General features: G+C 43.5%; 1 protein-coding gene across 2 annotated transcripts in view; it reads right to left on the reverse strand.

Moving 5' to 3' along the window:
- BRINP3 (BMP/retinoic acid inducible neural specific 3) overlaps nt 1-20,204 on the reverse strand; it is a 258,994-nt gene that overhangs the window by 111,019 nt on the left and 127,771 nt on the right. For both annotated transcript variants that reach the window (XM_081012140.1, XM_081012141.1), the window contains exon 3: nt 6,571-6,761. In XM_081012140.1, the coding sequence (XP_080868266.1) occupies nt 6,571-6,761 (191 nt within the window). The remainder of the gene's footprint in view (nt 1-6,570; nt 6,762-20,204) is intronic.

Genomic DNA, 20,204 nt, shown 5'->3' on the forward strand with positions numbered 1-20,204 from the left:
AGCCCACGGACAGTCTGGGAATCAGCGTGTTTTTACAGGAGTAGAATGTGTCCTTTTATTTAAAATGCATCTCTGGGTTATTTGTGGGGCCTGCCTGGTGTTTTTACATGGGTAGAATGTGTGCTTTTATTTAAAATGCATCTCTGGGTTATTTATGGGGCATAGAAATTCGTTCATTATTTCCCCCCCAAAATATAGTCCGGCCCCCCACAAGGTCTGAGGGACAGTGGACCGGCCCCCTGCTGAAAAAGTTTGCTGACCCCTGTTAAGTAAACCATACAAATGGAACACCGAAACACAAACCGACAGGGGGTGAATATGACAAGCTTATATTGGCTCTGAGCAATAAGACTTTACGCTGCCCATCTCTGAAGTTCTCAAACATCAATTAAATGGCAGCAGCAGATGGTTCTGGGAAGACCATCCCACTCACAAGTTTTTTAGGCTGCTGTGGAACACAACATTTCCTTTTGTGACCATGGCCTCAGGGAGATAAAAATATTCAAGAGAGTGCAGATAAAGCTCTATCCACATGGCTCCCATTAGCATCAAGGAAAACGGCATACCTAAATTCATACACATGCTGTTTTCAAAAGCGATGTCATTGTGTGCAACATTAAGAAATTTACAAGGGGAGGGGGGGTGTATACCATCTATTTGATAATAGGTTGAATGGGAGGGAGAAATAATCCAACAGAGAGATCTGGAGAAGAAGGAATAGGAATTATGCAGCGGGGAAGATAATTAGTGCTCAGAATTGCCCACACAGGCAACCGCCAAAGAGTGACAATTGAGGAAAACTGTTTTATCCCTTGGTGGGTGATTATATTAAAGATAATGCCTGTGATTGTGTAGCCTTCCCGCCGGACAATCTTGTCAAACACCTTTGATTCGTGCAAAGAATGTCTTTCTTTAATTCATTTTCTGAAAGTGAAGCCTCAACTGTATATTATGAAAATGTCAGTCTTTTTCTCCTCTGGCAGGTGCTTGAGTTCTATAACTGAGGCTGCAGCATCAGTTTTGTAAAGGTCCTTTCCAGATATAGTTTCCTTTTGTCGCTTAAGATAACAATATGTTAAGCCCCATCATAACTCCTCCTCCTCTTCCTCCTCCTTTTTTAAAGAAAGAAAGAAAGAAGCAGATAGATCAAAATCTCACTGAAGTGAGGGTGCTCACGAACACACACAAAAATCTATCTGTGTTCCCAGCATACCATGACTGACAGTTCAATTGTATAAAACTTACAGGATTTTTTTAAAAAAAGTAATTCGTAAAATGCTGATAAAAAACACTATTCGGTTGGCAGCTGCAGAGCAGGAATATGCTGTGTCAGGAACTGTCCATTCCGAATTGGTGTGTGCAACCTCTCTGATTAAAATGATACCTCTGTTCTGCTCTGCTTGCACTGCTCCCATCTACTGAATAGCATTTAAGTGAAGAGAAGATTACAACTCTCAGGAGCTTTAATGGAAGTATGTTTGTTCGTGTTGGGGATGAGAGCATAAGAGGAGTAGACATTTAACAGGAATGTATATCCCGTTCTAGGCTGCACAGTTTAGCAATCAGCATGGGTTACTTTCCCCCTCATTGTTAACTTTTGTGCCAATCCTGCACGGGTTCAAGAGGCCCACAATAAATTGTCACCCTTCCACTTTCCATTGATGGGCTGCCTCCCACTATTTAAATCCTTTTAAAAACGAAGAAATAACAATAATAGTACTAATGCTACTTCTACAAGCCTTAACTACTACTACCAGCCGCCATCTTGGATTCTTCACATCCACCCACCCCCCACCTCTGAAGTTAAGGCTTGAATCCAAAGTAGTGTTAATCCACTCATTCTACTACGGCAAGGATTTCTAGTTGCGCAATGGAAACCCCCTCCCCATGTTCTCCTCACCCAGAACAATCTCTAAATCAGTTCAGGGTTTTCACCACAAGGCTCCACCGTAGATCTGGGGAGGGTGGGAGAATCGGGGGGCGGGGGGGAGGGAGGGAGAAGAGCAGAGAAATTTCCATTGTGCAGGCATAAATCCTTGCACCAACAGAATGAGGGCACTGGATACCACTCTAAATAATTCTGGAAGAAAAACATGTTCCGGATAATTCTGGAAGAAATATGTCGACATATTTGAAGGCAGCAGCAATCTTCTCCCCTGCAATGATGTGGAATTGCTTAACATCCAGGAAAATTGCCTGGAAAGGAGAATGCCATGGGCCCCTGTGACACCTGGTAGGACAGGAGTGGCAGGATCTGTCAGAGGGGGACGAGGATAAGGATTCTGAGGATTCTGGGGGGTACACACAGCTCAAGCAGCAACTGGGATAAGGGCTTCACCTCAGGACTACCAGACCTCACGAAAGCGGAGGGGAAGTGTTAAGTTGTGGGTGAACATATCAGACACAGTGATTCTTCAAACAGCTCTTGTTTATTCGCAGGCCAGAACAGAACTGAACTGAAGGGTTCAGCCAGCCTGCTTATATAGAGCTCCACTAGAACGCAACAGTAACCATTTTCTGTAACTATCCAGTCACTGAACATCACTTTCAATCCCTTATTTGCATATGTGGACCTGAGTGAAAACTATCTACAGTATCCTCCTGCTGGCCCAGGGTGAGAATTTCAGTACATAACAGGAAGCTTGGCCAATCCAGTCTCCACCCTGCGACCTGAGAGTAAGGTTCCCATAGTAGCTGAGGAGCCAAATTGGTTGGAGGCTGAGGGATTCATAGGGTTAGACTTCAGTCCCATCACCAAGGATGCACTGCTGTCAGTACAGACATAAACAGATGTGCTGTCCACCCCCAATAGGGGTGCATGTTTGCAAGCTTCTCACTTGTGATGGGAATCACAAGTGTGCTTTACGTGGGGCTACCTTTGAAGGTGACCCGGAAACTACAACTAATCCAGAAAGCGGCAGCTAGACTGGTGACTGGGAGTGGCCACCGAGACTGCATAACACCAGTCCTGAAAGACCTACATTGGCTCCAAGTATGTTTCCGAGCACAATTCAAATTGTTGGTGCTGACCTTTAAAGCTCTAAATGGCCGTGGCCCAGTATACCTGAAGGAGCATCTCCACCCCCATCCTTCAGCCCAGACACTGAGGTCCAGCACTGAGGGCCTTCTGGTGGTTCCCTCACTGTGAGAACTGAAGTTACAGGGAACCAGGCAGAGGGCCTTCTTGGTAGTGGCACCCACCCCATGGAATGCCCTTCCATCAGATGTCAAAGAAATAAACAACTATCTGACGTTTAGAAGACATCTGAAGGCAACCCTGCTCAAGGAAGTTTTTAATGACTGATGTTTTAATGTATTTTTAATCTTTTGTTGGAAGCCGCCCAGAGTGGCTGGGGAAACCCAACCAGATGGACGGGGTATAAATAAATTATGATTATGATTATGAATATGAATATGATTATGATTATGAGCTCCTGTTGTTCAGTCCCAGCTCCTGCCAACCTATCAGTTCGAAAGCACACCAAAAGTGCAAGTAGATAAATAGGTACCGCTCCGGCAGGAAGGTAAACAGCGTTTCCATGCGCTGCTCTGGTTTTGCCAGAAGCGGTTTAGTCATGCTGGCCACATGACCCAGAAATACCGTCTGCAGAGCAGACAAACACCAGCTCCCTCAGCCTGTAAAGTGAGATGAACGCCACCACCCCAGAGTCGTTCATGACTGGAATTAACTGTCAGGGGTTCTTTACCATTCTTCTTCTTCTTCTTCTTCTTCTTCTTCTTCTTCTTCTTCTTCTTCTTTTCCCTAGCTTCTTAACCAAAATAAGTAAACTGAAGAAAAGATTATACTTAAGGAAAAAGGGTTTTAAAATCTGAATAGTTACTGCACAGACAAAACCCCAAAGCATAACAGCAAAAGGCAAACAAAAATAACCAGGACAAACACATCCAGCTATTCCAGGCTGCCCATTATTTTCTTTAAGTTCCTTAAAGCAATGTCTTCCAGACAGAGTTTTCAGCATCTCCAGGGTTCAGCAGCTCATTCAGCAACTCTCTTCCAGCAAAAAGCTTAAAATCTCTGTGTGTGTTTTTTTATAACCAAACAAGAAAGAACACTCTTCCCTTCTTCCTCCTACTAAGCCCTTCTTCTCCTGAAATGAAAGCGAAGCAAATCCTCCCTCTAGACCAAACTCTGTGGTGCCTCTCTAAGGTGCTGAAGACTGACAGGAAAACGAATAAACCTCCAATAATGGAAAGCACAGGCCACACCAAGCAGAAAAATCTGAATGCAAGACCTCCTACAGCGAGCAGCCCATGAGAAAACCCTGTTCCACTAACTGCATGAAAAGACAAACTTCAAAGAGATCTGGGGTGCATTTTTGGAGCTCTTCGCTGAGTAATTGCCCGTCTGCAATACCTCAGGACCACAATACTTCAAGGACCACCTCTCTTCATATGAACCGACCCAGACCCTGAGATAATCTTCTGAGGCCCTTCTTTGTGTGCCTCATCCACAAGAGGTCTGGAGGGTGGCAGCACAAGAACGGGCCTTTTCTGCAGTGGCTCCCTATCTGTGGAATGCTCTCCCCAGGGAGGTTCGACTGCCTCTTTCATTATACACCTTTGGGCCCCAGGCAAAAGCATTCCTCTTCAACCAGGCCTTTGGTTGGTTGACATCTGATTCTCTTTTAAACGTGTAATGGAAGGAGGGGATTATTGGGTTGTCTTTGTTTTTATTTTTTACTATGTACAGTGGTACATCTGGTTACATACTTAATTCGTTCCGGAGGTCTGTTCTTAACCTGAAGCTGTTCTTAACCTGAGGTACCACTTTAGCTAATGGGGCCTCCTGCTGCTGCTGCACCGCCACCGCGCGATTTCTGTTCTCATCTTGAAGCAAAGTTCTTAACCCGAGGTACTATTTCTGGGTTAGCAGAGTCTGTAACCTGAACTGTATGTAACCTGAAGCGTATGTAACCTGAGGTACCACTGTATTCTGTGTCTTTTAAATTGTAATTTTATGTGGTGAACCACCCTGAGTTCTACAGGTGTAGGGCGGACTGGTCATGTTGTGTGGATGCCTGATTATCATCTTCCGAAGCAACTACAGTCATACCTCTACTTTCGAACGCTTCATGTTGCATTTATTCGGGTTAAGAACACAGGAAACCTGGAAGTGTTTACTTCCAGGTTTCGCTGTGCGCAAATGCGCAGAAGCGTTCTGCGCACTTCGTCCATGAGCAGAAGCGCTCTATCGTTCTTCACACAAGCACAGAAGCATCGGTTATGGACTTTTTGGGGTGCAAACAGCACCCCGGAATGGATCATATCCGCAACCAAAGGTACCACTGTACTCTATTCCGAACTTAAAAATGGAAAGCGTAATGCTGGTGGTCAACAAAAGAGGTTTAAAAACTGTCTCAAGGCAAATCTAAAAAAATGTAATATAAACACCAATAATTGGGAAACACTGGCCTGCGAGCGCTCTAATTGGAGAACAGCCTTTACGCAACATGTGATGGGCTTTGAAGACACTCAAACTCAGGACGCAACGGAGAAATGTGCTAAGAGAAAGGCACGCTTGGCAAATCCAGCTCCCGCCTGGAAACCACTGTCCCAACTGTGGAAGGATGTGTGGATCCAGAATTGGCCTCCACAGTCACTTATGGACTCACTGTTAAGACTGTGTTTATGGAAGGCAATCTTACTCGGCTTCAAGGGATCGCCAAAGAAGAAGAAGAAGAAGAAGAAGATAACCAAATAAAATAAATAAATAAATGCATCTAGAAAAAGGGGATGGCACAACACAGGAATGGAAACTTATCCAGTTTAACATGTTTTTTTTAAATTTGCGACATGAGCAGAGTACTGACACTCCTTTATCCTAACCTTTATCTGAGAACATGAGCCTCAACACTGTGTAACACACTAAATAAGCAAACATCAGAAACAAAAATGGTGATGAAGAATACGACAGAGCAAAGGGACAGGGGTGTGAGAGGCAGGAAAGGGGAGGGAATAAGAAGGTGAACTGTTTTATTACAATTGTCATATCGTGAAAACTCTAATATACTATAGAATTTTTTTTAAAGGCTTCCAATCATTAGCTAAACTTTTGACCTTTTGATTTTAACCCATCCAGGCAGCAGTTAACCCCAACCAAATGATATATGTTTATCAATGAACTCTGTTCCTTCACAAGGTTTATTGGTTGTGTGAATATTGAAGGAAAGATTCCGCTAAACTGGTCAGACCATAACTCACAACTCATAACTCAGTCTTTAAAATCTTTTGGCCATTCAGTGGTTACTTAGCCGTGTTCTTTGTATATGGATTTTCTGAAACTAGTTTCTATATTTCAGACTGTACATGAATGTGATGGATTAAGTGATTTTTGTGCGTGTGTGCAGATTCTTCCCCTTCCTCTTTTCCCCAGTATATTTTAGAATTTATAAAACCTAAATTAAAAGAAATAATGGATATTACTAAACAAATGCACCATGAGGTATATGATGTTCTTTCCATCATAGACAGCCGTTGTTTTCACAATTAATGCATCGTTGCTGAGAAGGTTAAATAGACAGGTAGAATACTTCTTGAGAGTGACCTTACCTCCCAGGGTAGCTGACAACAAGAAGTGTGTCCCATATTTCTTGATAAGATTGTCTGTGATCTGCTGAAGAGTCGGCCTACGTCCTAATAGTCTTATGTTCCGGAAAAATTCAGGGGCGAGAGGCAGCGGGGAGCCAAGAAAATTCTTTCTCTCGACGGCTAAGTTATTTACCTTCCAACGGCCAAATTCCCTGGAAAGCAAAAGGAAAAAATATATATGTCTCATTCAAAAACACATCGTTTAGACATTTCCACTAGAAAACTACACCTACCAGCTTTGTATATATGTATGTATCACTTATTTCTGATAGTCTGTCATGCATTTGATGCCTCAAACAAGCAAAACGTAAAACAGAGGGATCATTTCATAACAAAGCCATTGTGCGAAGAAAACAAAAACTTGTTTTAAAAATGTCTGTTTTAAAAATAGCCTACTTCCTTCTGCAAAGTGTGATGGTTGTCCGCAACAGGCTGGTTTTATTTTGCAAGGGATACCAGTAGAGCGATATCAACATGAATATTTGGAATTTTTCTTATGCTGCAGGGGGAAAAAACAAAAGCCTTTCTTTCACACACATGTTTCTCTGAGAGAAAAGCATCACACCGACTCAGGTTTGGCATGTTTTCTTAGCTGAATTGGAACACAGTTTCTTATGGAAGTCCACTACTCTCAGTCCTTTTCAAAGCATTTTCTTCTCTATTGAATTGTCCTCACTCTCAGTGGCCCTCATCAACGTTATCAAGTACCATATTTTTTTGCTCTATAAGACTCACTTTTTCCCTCCTAAAAAGTAAGGGGAAATGTGTGTGTGTCTTATGGAGCGAATGCAGGCTGCGCAGCTATCCCAGAAGCCAGAACAGCAAGAGGGATTGCTGCTTTCACTGCACAGCGATCCCTCTTGCTGTTCTGGCTTCTGAGATTCAGAATTTTTTTTTTCTTGTTTTCCTCCTCCAAAAACTAGGTGCGTCTTGTGGTCTGGTGCATCTTATAGAGCGAAAAATACGGTAGCTATATCTGGTGGGTTATGCATCGTGGTGACATCATCCCTTTTCACTGCACAATCACCTGACCAGGAAGGATGAACAGCAATATCTAGGCAGGCAATGGCACTGAAGTGGCAGCAGGAAAGGGGAACAAAGACACTGAACTGGATTAAAGAAAGATGAAGCATTACACCCACACCACGGGCGTTAATTAACTTAGCAACACTAGGATGACAGTGTTCGCACTACTTGTGAATGACCACTGATCAATTTCATATATTTGAAGGCATCTACACCTGCCAATTGAATGCAACACTCCTAAGATTTTTACCAATTGCTTCTGCTGCAACAGACAACCACGTTATCCTTTTGGAAGTTGCTGCAACTAAAATAATTCTGCCTTATGAAAGTTGCCAGCTACCTAAAAAGCCAAAACAAGAGGATATTTGACACAGCTCTACAAAATCATGAGAGGGGTTTTCATAAATTGCATTTCTATTTATCCCTATCGTGCTTTGAATGGCCACTTACCCCTTTCCAGGTGGGCGGCATTTGCTGCCCCTCACCCAGGGCTGGATTTAAATATAAGCTAAACAAGCTATAGCTTAGGGCCCCACTCTCGGGTTACATACACTTCAGGTTACATACGCTTCAGGTTACAGACTCCGCTAACCCAGAAATAGTGCTTCAGGTTAAGAACTTTGCTTCAGGATGAGAACAGAAATCGTGCTCCGGGGGCGCAGCAGCAGCAGGAGGCCCCATTAGCTAAAGTGGTGCTTCAGGTTAAGAACAGTTTCAGGTTAAGAACAGACCTCCAGAACGAATTAAGTACTTAACCAGAGGTACCACTGTATTAATAAAAAAAAATTAAAGCTTTATTGTGGTCCATAGACCCACAAAATGGTTTCAAAACAAGATACAGTTAAGACAACCAAACAACAGGTGAAACAGATAGAGGTAGTCATTTTGTTATGTCTAGAGCATGATGGTTCTTTGTTTCTTGCGACCTCTGAAAGAAACTTTGCCACGGTCAGTGTAATATCATTTGACCTATCCTCCAGAAGGCTTCAGATTTTCCCGCCAAATTTGCTAGTATGGATTTGATCAGTTGACCCCTCGCTTGCTCACACTGCTCACTATTAATATACTTCTTCTTAATTGTATTTCAGTTCAACAATTACTTTGATAAAGTCCATATTTTGTTATGTGCAAATGGCTTTAGATACCTGTTAGGTCCATAAATTACCATATAGCATATATTCAACACACACAAAAACCAGCGACAATTTGTTGTTGGCAAGGACAGCTGGACATATAAAGGGCCCCATTACCTTCAGTAGCTTAGGGCCTCATCAGAACTAAATCTGGCCCTGCCCCCACCTGTCTGCCTCCATCCCTAGCAGCCCCGAATCATGAGCTGCCATGCAGGGCAGAATTGCCACCAAAACATTAACATTTGAACAGGCCAATCAGGGGCTCACTTGTGGGTGGAGCCTCGCTGGCGGACCATTCTACCAGCGATGTGTAAAAGCTGGCTGTGCAGTTGGCAGAAAAGCAAACCTGCCCTTCCTCCCTTTGCTGACCTATGATAGAGCTCTGAGTCAGCGCTACCTGCAAGGGTGCAGGGAGCTAGTCGAACCAGAGCCTATGCAACCACTCACTTTTCTGCAATCAATAAAGTTGTGGCCTAAATTCTGCCAAAAACCAAAACTACAATTTGAGTCAAATGTGTCTTTATTTAAGGGGGAGGTCTCTGGGTCTGAACACGCAACTGCAGATTAATGCCAAATGGAATAAATTCATTGATAAGCACATGCACATTTGACACAGACTAGAATTTGACAAAGAAATAGTGTGATCTGTCCATTCCTGCTTTCTGAAAATATATGCCCCCAAAGCATAGGTGTGAAGCTCTTCCTTTGGTATCGCTTCCTCACTTTAAATTACAATAATGTCTGCAAAGCTGATCCTTAAATGGAGGCAGTTTTTGATTACCGCTGAAGATAAATTATTCCAGAGGCTGCATTAAACACAAAGAATGGCATCTCCTATTTACGGCTCCAAAATATATCAGTGGTTGCAATGAAAGCAAACAAGTCAATTAAGTAGTAATAAGCACATCTTTTATTCATTTGCTTACCAATTAAGATGCCGCTAAGAGTTATTAAGAAAAGGACACATTGTCCTCAAAATCTAATCAAGGGACCATTCTTGTTGCAAAACATCTGTGGAATCCTCATTTACATGGGACATGCCAACAGTTAAGGCCGTTTGCTTTGAGGGAAATTCAGAGTCCAGTTTGTGCGTACTACACTGAGATAACATAGGGGCTTTTGTCCATTTCTTCAGTGTCAGGGAACGAGGAATTAAGCACAGAAACTGATCACATTGATCCATTTTTCTTTAAAGCTACATAAAGGGGGTGATTCATGCTTAACCTGGGCTACAGCGAAGGGGAGAGCTACGATGAGAAGGCACTTCTCCTATAAATTTGCTTGCTTCATTGTAGAATATCACAGAGTTTGTTGGACTCACGGTCCTATGCAGAATACCTTCTGTGTTGGCATCTTCCATATGCACGAAGCTTATCAAATGCGGCTCTGCTCATAGTATCATTACCAGCACTGAACTAGTGCAGTAATTTTCCTCTCATCCCTGGAAAGGAAAGTTCTGTGGGTGGAACTCTGTGCACACAGCATGAGATACCCTAGTGTCCTGCCCTTTGAAGGTTAGGCCACCAAGTATGGGGGAGTAGGGCCTTTCTAGTGGTGACATCAGCGCTGGTAAATTTACTAGCATCTGTTCTTCATGGAATTTAGAGAGATGGTGAAAGTTTTTCCATTCCCCAGTTTTATTGGGCTGAATAACTTCAGAATGCACATTTGTGTGTATGTGTGTGTGTCTACACGAACCATAAAACTCATTTCAGACCCATCAGAAACCGTGGTATCTTTATGATTTTGGTTTACAGTGGTACCTCGGTTTACGAACTTAATCCATTCCAGAACTCCGTTCTTAAACCGAAACTGTTCTTCAACCGAGGCACGCTTTCCCTAATGAGGCCCCCCACCGCTGGTGCCCTTCCACCATTTGGATTCCGTTCTTAGATCTAGGTAAAGTTCACAAACTGGGACACTATTTCCGGTTTTGTGGAGTTTTTAAACTGAATCGTTCATAAACAGGACTGTTCTTAAACCAGGGAACCACTGTATTTGCACCTGTTTACTACCTGAGCCGATGTGGGAGGGGCTCACAGCATTAACACCACAAGAGGACCTTGCTTCCCCCATCACCGCAACCTTGGATGAAATCATAGAAATCATAGAATGGTAGAGTAGGAAGGGACCCTGAGGATCATCTAGTCCAACCCCTTCTGATGCAGGAATATGCAGCTGTCCCATTCAATAAATAGTAATAATAATTAAAAAGGTGCCATTTCCCATGGGTAAAGAGAAGCTTTGGGGGAGCAGCTTTCACTTTGTAGTTTTACTGCCCCCCCCCTGCATCCAGCAGTCCCCATCACACACAGAGCTGCTATTTCAAAAGTAAAAACCAGGCATATAGGCCAGGGTTGGACATTCACCCCAGGCTTAAAAAAACATGCGTTTATGAAGTTGGTGTTTATGAAGCATTGTAGCCCTGTGCTCCTTCCGCACAGATATAATTGAGTAATTACTAAATCAACACCACATAAGTGAACATCAGCCTGGAAGGGGACTGGAGCTCACTTGTGCAATGGCACTTATTTATTTATATAACACATTGATATCCCATATGTTATTTCAGACAATATATGCTACCTAGAGCTGGGGAACTTTGGCCTGGGATAAAACCCTGCAGAATTACAATGCGGTACTCTCTCTCTGGGGACGCAGGTGGCGCTGTGGGTTAAACCACAGAGCCTAGGACTTGCCGATCAGAAGGTCGGTGGTTCGAATCCCCGCAATGGGGTGAACTCCAGTTGCTCGGTCCCTGCTCCTGCCAACCTAGCAGTTTGAAAGCACGTCAAAGTGCAAGTAGATAAATAGGTACCACTCTAGCGGGAAGGTAAACAGTGTTTCCGTGCACTGCTCTGGTTCGCCAGAAGCAGCTTAGTCATGCTGGCCACATGACCAGGAAGCTGTATGCGGGCTCCTTTGGCCAATAAAGTAAGATAAGAGCCGCAACCCCAGAGTCGGTCATGACTGAACCTAATGGTCAGGGGTCCCTTTAACTTAACCTTTCTCTCTCTCTCTCTCTCTCTCTCTCTCTCTCTCTGTGTGTGTGTGTGTGTGTAGGCAGATACAGTGGTACCTCGGGTTGCAGACACTTCAGGTGACAGGCACTTCAGGTTACAGACTCCGCCAACTCAGAAATAGTACCTCAGGTTAAGAACAGTTTCAGGTTAAGAACGGACCTCCAGAACGAATCAAATTATTAACCCGAGGTACCACTGTATTCTAATTTGTCTATTCACTGATTAACTTAACAACTGAACGTTATTAAGAACTTCACTGATAGTTCTGCCACCCCCCAAGATCATAGCAAAATTTCTGCTTCACTTTTCTGGAACCTGAAGGTGTCACTGAGATAAAACTGTTTTGACAGAGAAATAACACTTGAAGCATGTCATTTAAATATGGATATTTTAAATCTTCTGGATTTTATTCCCTTCCTTTGAGCCTGCTACTGTTACTGAGGGCTGTTTCACACAAGCCCTGTCCAGATGAAAGACACAGATAGACAGGGGTAGGATCACACACACCGAGTTCCTGCTACAGACTTCTGTCCATTCAGTGAAGGTGCAAATAGATGCCATATGTGAATAACTGCATTTAAGTAGGCTATAATTCAGCCTTCAGCTGAGCATGGGGAGGGCAGGAGTGGAGAGGGCAGGAGTGAGCTTCCCAATAATAATAATAATAATAATAATAATAATAATAAATTTTATTTATACCCCGCCCTCCCCAGCCAGAGCCAGGCTCAGGACGGCTAACACCAATAACATTTCAGTAAAAACATAATAAGAATAAAATAAAATAAAATAAAATATAGTGGTACCTCGGGTTAAGTACTTAATTCGTTCCGGAGGTCTGTTCTTAACCTGAAACTGTTCTTAACCTGAAGCACCACTTTAGCTAATGGGGCCTCCTGCTGCTGCTGCGCTGCTGGAGAACAATTTCTGTTCTCATCCTGAAGCAAAGTTCTTAACCTGAAGCACTATTTCTGGGTTAGCGGAGTCTGTAACCTGAAGCGTATGTAACCTGAAGTGTATGTAACCCGAGGTACCACTGTACAGGTTAAAATGTTTCTATCTCTCTTCCCTCTGGTGTTGTGTTCTGAACATAGATAGTGTGAAGGTTTAGACTTGTTATAAGTTATTGTAAGTTTAAGTTAAGTCTGCTGCAACTGGATTTCTTATGGACTGTGGCAATCCTGAATGTATTGGATTTGTGACCACTGTGCTCATTTGCCTTCAGTAGCAGTAGAGCTCTGCTGGATGAAATACAATGGCCTCTGGTCTATTTTGGGGGAATCCTGCAACGTTTAAGTTGTTACTCTGCTAACTATACATTGGATTCTGCTCTGGATCAATATTGAGTAGAATTGCATGACAGACTTCGTAAGAATGAGATCCTTTCGCACAATGCCAGTATGCCACCTCTGTGCCATTCATAGTTCTTATATAAAGAAACGTACTCTGTGTCCAAAAGACAGCATGTATTCTGAGTGAAGGGTTTGTAAGAGTTGCATCAAAAGTCTATTGTGAGAAGATTAAGACGGCTATGCAATTAGCAGTGCTAAGCCTCATTAACAATAGCCTCATTATGTCTGTAAAGTGATATTAATGCTAGCAAACATCAATATTAATCAAAGGCAGATTCGGGCAATACTGACCAGGAAACTTGTTGGTGACAAGCCTGTGAAGGCCAGAAGATTCTAACTACAGTGGTACCTCGGGTTACATACGCTTCAGGTTACAGACTCCACTAACCCAGAAATAGTGCTTCAGGTTAAGAACTTTGCTTCAGGATGAGAACAGAAATCGTGCTCCGGTGCTCCGGCGGCATGGCAGCAGCAGGAGGCCCCATTAGCTAAAGTGGTGCTTCAGGTTAAGAACAGTTTCAGGTTAAGTACGGACCTCCGGAACGAATTAAGTACTTAACCTGAGGTACCACTGTACTGGCTTTTTGCATGCTGTAGTGAATATTTCAATGAAAACATATTGGGGAGCCTTTTCCTAAAAGGGGGGTATATGTGTGCAAAAACACACACGTGTGTGTGTGCATGCTTGCACAAACATGTACACACAAGTTGGATTATATGCACATTAATTTCAATGTAATCGACACACTAATCAATGAACAGCCAGATGATTAATGAATTAAACAGTTTTGAATTGGCTGACAGCCTTAGTCAGGCATATTTACATGCATACTGTGAATATGGAACATTCTGAAGTCCTATACAAAGTGAAGCTCATCAGCAGAAATTTCATTTACTAAGCCCAAGAAATGTTTCCTATGAAACGGTTCCTTGCTGCAGCTACCACCAGATGTTCAAAGAGATATATGTTACAGCTCCGGAGAAGCTATTGGCGAATTTAATGCAATGCCACGAAGCCTCCTGCTGACGGGGGGAAGTGCAGGGCTTCAGGAGAATTAATTGCACTTGATAATGGTTTCAGAATAAAATGAGTTTTGGAGACAATCAACAGCCATAGCATGGAGCAATATACAGTTCATGACAAGTGTTTTGTATGGTGGAAGACACTCTAGATAAAAAGGGAAAAAATAATGATCCCTATTAAGTGAAGCAGAGCATTCTAATAATGGCTCCTATTAAATGAAGGAGGCCATTATAATTCTTGAAAACATGTCAATGCTTTGAGCATATATTCCGACACTGAGCAATTTCTAACTACGTACGGTATAACATATAAAGCTGAATTACCACTCCAGTCCATTCATTTGCTATGGGAACAGGAGACCATAAGAACCACTCCATTAACATCAACTGGAAGTGCCCATTTGACTAGTTAACCCTTCACTAAAAGAACTCTTTATGTATGTTAGCAGCCCTGAGCCTGGCTTCGGCTGGGGAGGGCGGGATATAAATAAATCATTGTTGTTGTTGTTATTATTATTATTATTATTATTATTATTATTATTATTATTGCATGCACTGTCTTAAAGCCATGACTATTGTCCAGGGCTTGTCATAATGAATGGTCACATCACATCTGGGCACAGGGGCTTTCAGCTAGCTTCTGGGCAGAGGACTGAGTGCAAATAATTTCATATGAAGTCTTTTCTTTGACAAAGACTCAAGCTGTGTTCACACTTCCATTTGCTGTGCTCTCACTACATTTCTAAGGCTGAGTTTGCCATCCATGTTCACATGATGTTTTCCAAAGTGCATATGTATTTTGTATTTTTTAAAAATATATATATATAAAGTGCAACTGTTTGATGTGCTGTTTCTCAAACCAGCTTCATGCCGTATGGAGTCCTTAAGCCATTCCTAGGTTATCTCTAGCTAAGGTGTGAACTCCTATGCATAGAGGCAAGATATCCCCACACTGTCAATGTCCTCTGGTGCAGAGGCACCATCAGGGGAGGTCTAAGGGGTTGAGCCCCCCAAAAAAATTTAGAGGAGGAGGCTGGGCCTCCTCAATATTCCACAGCTTGCAGTGGACCTTCCCACAGCTGCAGCAGGCTTGGTCGGGCCTACTTGAATGGGGCGGAGACGGCTGAGAGTGGAGCTGCTTCTGAGGCCAGCTTCTCCTCCTCCTGCAGATTGTGTCCTCCCTAAAAGAGGGCACGTGTTGTGGTGAGACCTAGGGACTGATCTCCTGGTTGTGGGTGGATCTATTGGATAGCCACAACACCCAAGTGGTAGGTCCCTCATTGCTGGGTGTAATTTGGTCAATGGGTGCAGTGTAAACAGACTGAGGGACCTATATAAACCCATGCACGTGACCCAGAGCTTCCTCTTTCGGCTCATGCATTCAGAACACCCACCTACCTCTCCCTAATTTTAGGGCATTTTGCGATTGACCTTGCAATGCCGTCATGTGTTGTCTGTTGTTGGGACAGGAGCACGGCAGGAATTTCCCCCACTTGGCTGATTGGCTGTGGGATTTGCCTGCCATGTAGCAATTCGTCACAACTTGTAAGGTTGCGGATAGGCACTGGTTCATGTGATAGGGATGGGAGAATGATCTTGCCATCCCTATGTGAAGGGTATTCGGTTAAAGGAATCCAGGGACTCAACTTGGTTTGGTCAACCCCCAAGAGGGGGTTGTGCCTGTGCCTGAGTCCAGGGGAGCATCTGGGGAGTGAATAGTCTGTTCCCAGGCTTTTCACCTGCCTCAGGTGTTCACCCTTGGCTGACCTATGATAGAGCTCTGGGTCAGCGCTCCCTGCAAGGGTGTAGGGAGCTAGTCAAACCAGAGCCTATGAAACAACTCACTTTTCTGTAATCAATAAAGTTGTGGCCTAAATTCTGCCAAAAACCAAAACTACAATTTGAGTCAAATGTGTCTTTATTTAAGGGGGAGGTCTCTGGGTCTGAACACACAACTGTGGCTGTTGAGGAGAGATGCCCTGGCTCTTAGTGAAGCTGTACATGCAGTACTTCCGCGCTGCTACTGTGGAGACAGCTGGCATGACAGTCAGTCGGTTGGGGCACTGCAAAATATTTAGGGGTATGCGTCCCCGTGCGTCCTCCCAGAAAACAGCACTGCTGGTGTGTAGACAAACAGAAATTAATCTGAAATTAATGAAGCAGTGCTGATATGAAGAGCTGGAGGTGGGGGAAAGAGAAGCACCTGAGGAGAAACAACTTCACTTTCCACTTCTCTAAGTGCACACAAACAACATCAGTCTAAAAGCATGTGTCTATTTTGGGGACTATGTGGTTTTTTTTTGCTGAGCAACATACATAATCTACTTAGAGACTATGCATAATGAGCAGACAAGTGAACAGAATGTCTGATCAGTTTACGTTGCCCCAAATCATTTGTCAGTTATCCATATCATCTGTCAATGTACAAAAATCCCCTGCTGGCGCTGCATGCTAACCACTTAAATCACATTAGCCATACCCTATAACATATATATAGATGAACATTTATTTTGTTTGTGTCCTTATCTTTTTTAAAGCAACAATAAAACCCATCCACATAAAAAGCAGCTACGGTCGAAAACCTCAAAGTGAACAGCAAACAGTGAATAAGAAGCAATCTCAGATTACTCATCGACATACCATGTCTGAAATCAGGCCACAATTTACAATTAAAAACAAGGTATTACCCATCAACACCTACTGTAATCAAAAGTTTTCACTTTCCCTCACCCCCTGAAAAGAAAATCAGAACTGGTCTGCTGAGCTTTGTGTGGAGGGAGTTTTATAGTGAGACTGTTATTGTGAGAGAGGTTCTCAAGACCTAGAGGAGGGAAAGCCAACACCTTGCTCTCATCTTACTTTGCTAAGCTGGGATGCTTTCAGTAAAGTGGAAAGTATCTCAGTGTGTGTATGGACAGCTGAAAGCACCCCAGTTAAGGCAGGGTAGGGTGCCCCCCTCCTACATTTGGTGTTGAAAATACACACACACACACACACACACACACACACACACACACCATAAATGGGTGAGTGTATGTTTGCTAAACATGCATGCATCTAATTTTCCCTCAGAAACAAACTGAGAGCCAGTGCAGCCCTTTCAAATGGTTATATACTGTCATTGCTCACTCATTGGTGGAGGAAGAGGTGTGGGGGGGAGCGCACTGCCCCTGGCAGCGAAATCCCGGTGGGGTGCCATCATGGCTGCCCACCCCCCAGGACGCACACCACACCCCTACGGGCAGCACACCACGCCCCCAGGGTGCACGCCAGCCCTGCCCCACCTGCTCTCCACCCCCCGGTGCCAGAGCATGAAGCTCTGCCACTGGGCTCACTCCCATTCAATGGGCAGCTGCATTCGATCTGAATCATTTTCAGATGCCTTGGATATTGCCTTGCATTTCAACCTGGTAGTTACCAAAGCTAATATCCAGAAGCAGGCGGGGTGTTGGGGGCAGTGACATAAAGCTGTCATCCCCACACTGGCATGACTGCAGCTTACTGGGTTGTGATGGGGCAGTGGCAAGGTTAGGGATGGGAAGGTATAGTATCCTGGCATGTCAATAGTAAAGGTAAAGGGACCCCTGATCGTTTGGTCCAGTCACGGACGACTCTGGGGTTGCAGTGGTCATCTCGCTTTACTGGCCGAGGGAGCCAGCGTACAGCTTCCAGGTCATGTGGCCAGCATGACTAAGCTGCTTCTGGCGAACCAGAGCAGTGCACAGAAACGCTGTTTACCTTACCTCCAGAGCGATACCTATTTATCTATTTGCACTTTGACGTGCTTTTGAACTGCTAGGTTGGCAGGAGCAGGGACCGAGCAACGGGAGCTCATCCCGTCGCAGGGATACGAACCGCCAACCTTCTGATCGGCAAGCCTTAGGCTTTGTGGTTTAGACCACAGCTCCACCCACGCCCCCATGTCAATAGTAGGCATGGGCAAATTAGTCTATTCCTGATATGACGTTCTCATGCATTTACAACTAAGGTAATTCCATCTCATTTTTGCATTAATCTCACAAAAAACACATTAGCATTTTAACACATACTTCAATGCTTATTCAATGTTTTCCCCTCTAAAATGCACATTTCTAAACATATTTGAGCCCAGACAAATTCCAGTGGGGGGGGGGGGTTGGGGGACACCCTCCTGGAGATTGAGTGGCAGAGGTTATGGCGTGAGAGTATACTTTCAAATGTGACATAAGCTTAAAGTTACAAGGTGGTCTGACAGCATTTTTCTTCGTCCCCCACCCTTTAAGAAATCCCAAGCACATCTTTAAAGATAAGAGCCATTCAGAGCTGCTGGGAAGCCCAGTTCCCACCACATGATTGACTGGGAATTTTCCTGACAATTATAATGTCATGTGATTACATATTATTATTTCTGGGAATACTTTACAGGGCTTCTTCAATGTGTGCAAGTGTGTTTTCTTTCAAAATAGTATTTGCAAAGGTGATATTTTTTGAGCTGACAACTGCATCACAACATTGGTGAAGTACTAAAGCCAATCATGAAATTAAAAGATGCCTGCTTCTTGGGACAAAAGCGATGATAAACCTAGACAGCATCTCAAAAAGCAGAGACATCACCTTGCCGACAAAGGTCAGTATAGTTAAAGCTATGGTTTTCCCGGTAGTGACGTATGGAAGTGAGAGCTGGACCATAAAGAAGGTTGATCGCCAAAGAATGGATGCTTTTGAATTATGGTGCTGGAGGAGACTCTGGAGAGTCCCATGGACTGCAAGAAGATCAAACCTATCCATTCTTAAGGAAATCAGCCCTGAGTGCACACTGTAAGGACAGAACCTGAAGCTGAGGCTCAAATATTTTGGCCACGTCATGAGAAGAGAAGACTCTCTGGAAAAAACTCTGATGTTGGGTAAGATGGAGGGCACAAGGAGAAGGGGACAACAGAGGATGAGATGGTTGGACAGTATTATAAGAGCGACCAACATGAATTTGACCAAACTGCAGGAGGCAGTGGAAGACAGAAGTGCCTGGCGCTCTGGTCCATGGGGTCATGAAGAGTCGGACATGACTAATCGACTAAACAACAGCAAAGCTGTTCTGATCTGCACTAAATTCTGATCTGCACATTATTTTGGGTGTTCCAGATCAGGTCAATTCATCCCAGAATCCACAAGGACTGAAGCTTTCTTTTGGCATTATGTTTAGGTCTTACTTAAACATGGGCAGGGGGAGCTGGGGCAGCCATGCTAAATCTCCACCTCACCCCCTAGTTGTCATCCCCCATTTCCCACATGTCTAAAACACCAACCGATTGAGTTGTTGACAAGAACGGTGAGGGGGCATGGCCAACACAGACATACCGACTGCCAACCCATGTTTTCAATCCACACTGATATGTAAGACCCAAAGATACTTATTTTCCTTAAGCGTTTTTAGTATACAGCATAGGACTCAACCTCATTGACATTCTCTAAATTACGAAATATATCCCGAGTCCCAGTCCTACCCTCCAGATTAATTTTAGCACATGCTACTTGAAACACTGATTGTGCTTAACTAGACTACTTGAAACTTGTACAATTCTCATTTCCTAGGAAGGAAACGAGAGGGCAGAAAGCCATCTGCTCATGCAAATTGCAGAAGGTTTTTCCCCCCTCACTCTATGCCTCTGATTTGGTAAGCATTCCCGATTCAATGTTGATTTTTAAACATTTTATTAATTTCCAAGAAAAAATAATATAAACATAAACAGAATCAAAACAATCGGCTTTCCTCTTCCACCCCCTCCATTGGTTTTTTTTTTTTTTTTGCTGTAATCAGTAATCAGGCTGCTACTAGAAGAAAAGTTATAAGTTATCTGTGTAATAATTTAAGTTGAGTTCCATTAAAATTTGTTAATCAACACAGGCAAGGGTGCAATCTATGCATTAGATGCAATCTATGTATTAACTTAAATTAATTTTCTCTAATTGAGGGTTGATGTTGATTTTAGGGAGTAATTTTTGTCCATAGGGTGTTCCTATCTGCTTCTGCAATTTTTATACCTAGGTCCTTTTTTCCCAATTTT

Source organism: Podarcis pityusensis (assembly GCF_964106645.2).
Source record: "Podarcis pityusensis genome assembly, chromosome: 6".
NCBI classification, from domain to species: domain Eukaryota; kingdom Metazoa; phylum Chordata; class Lepidosauria; order Squamata; family Lacertidae; genus Podarcis; species Podarcis pityusensis.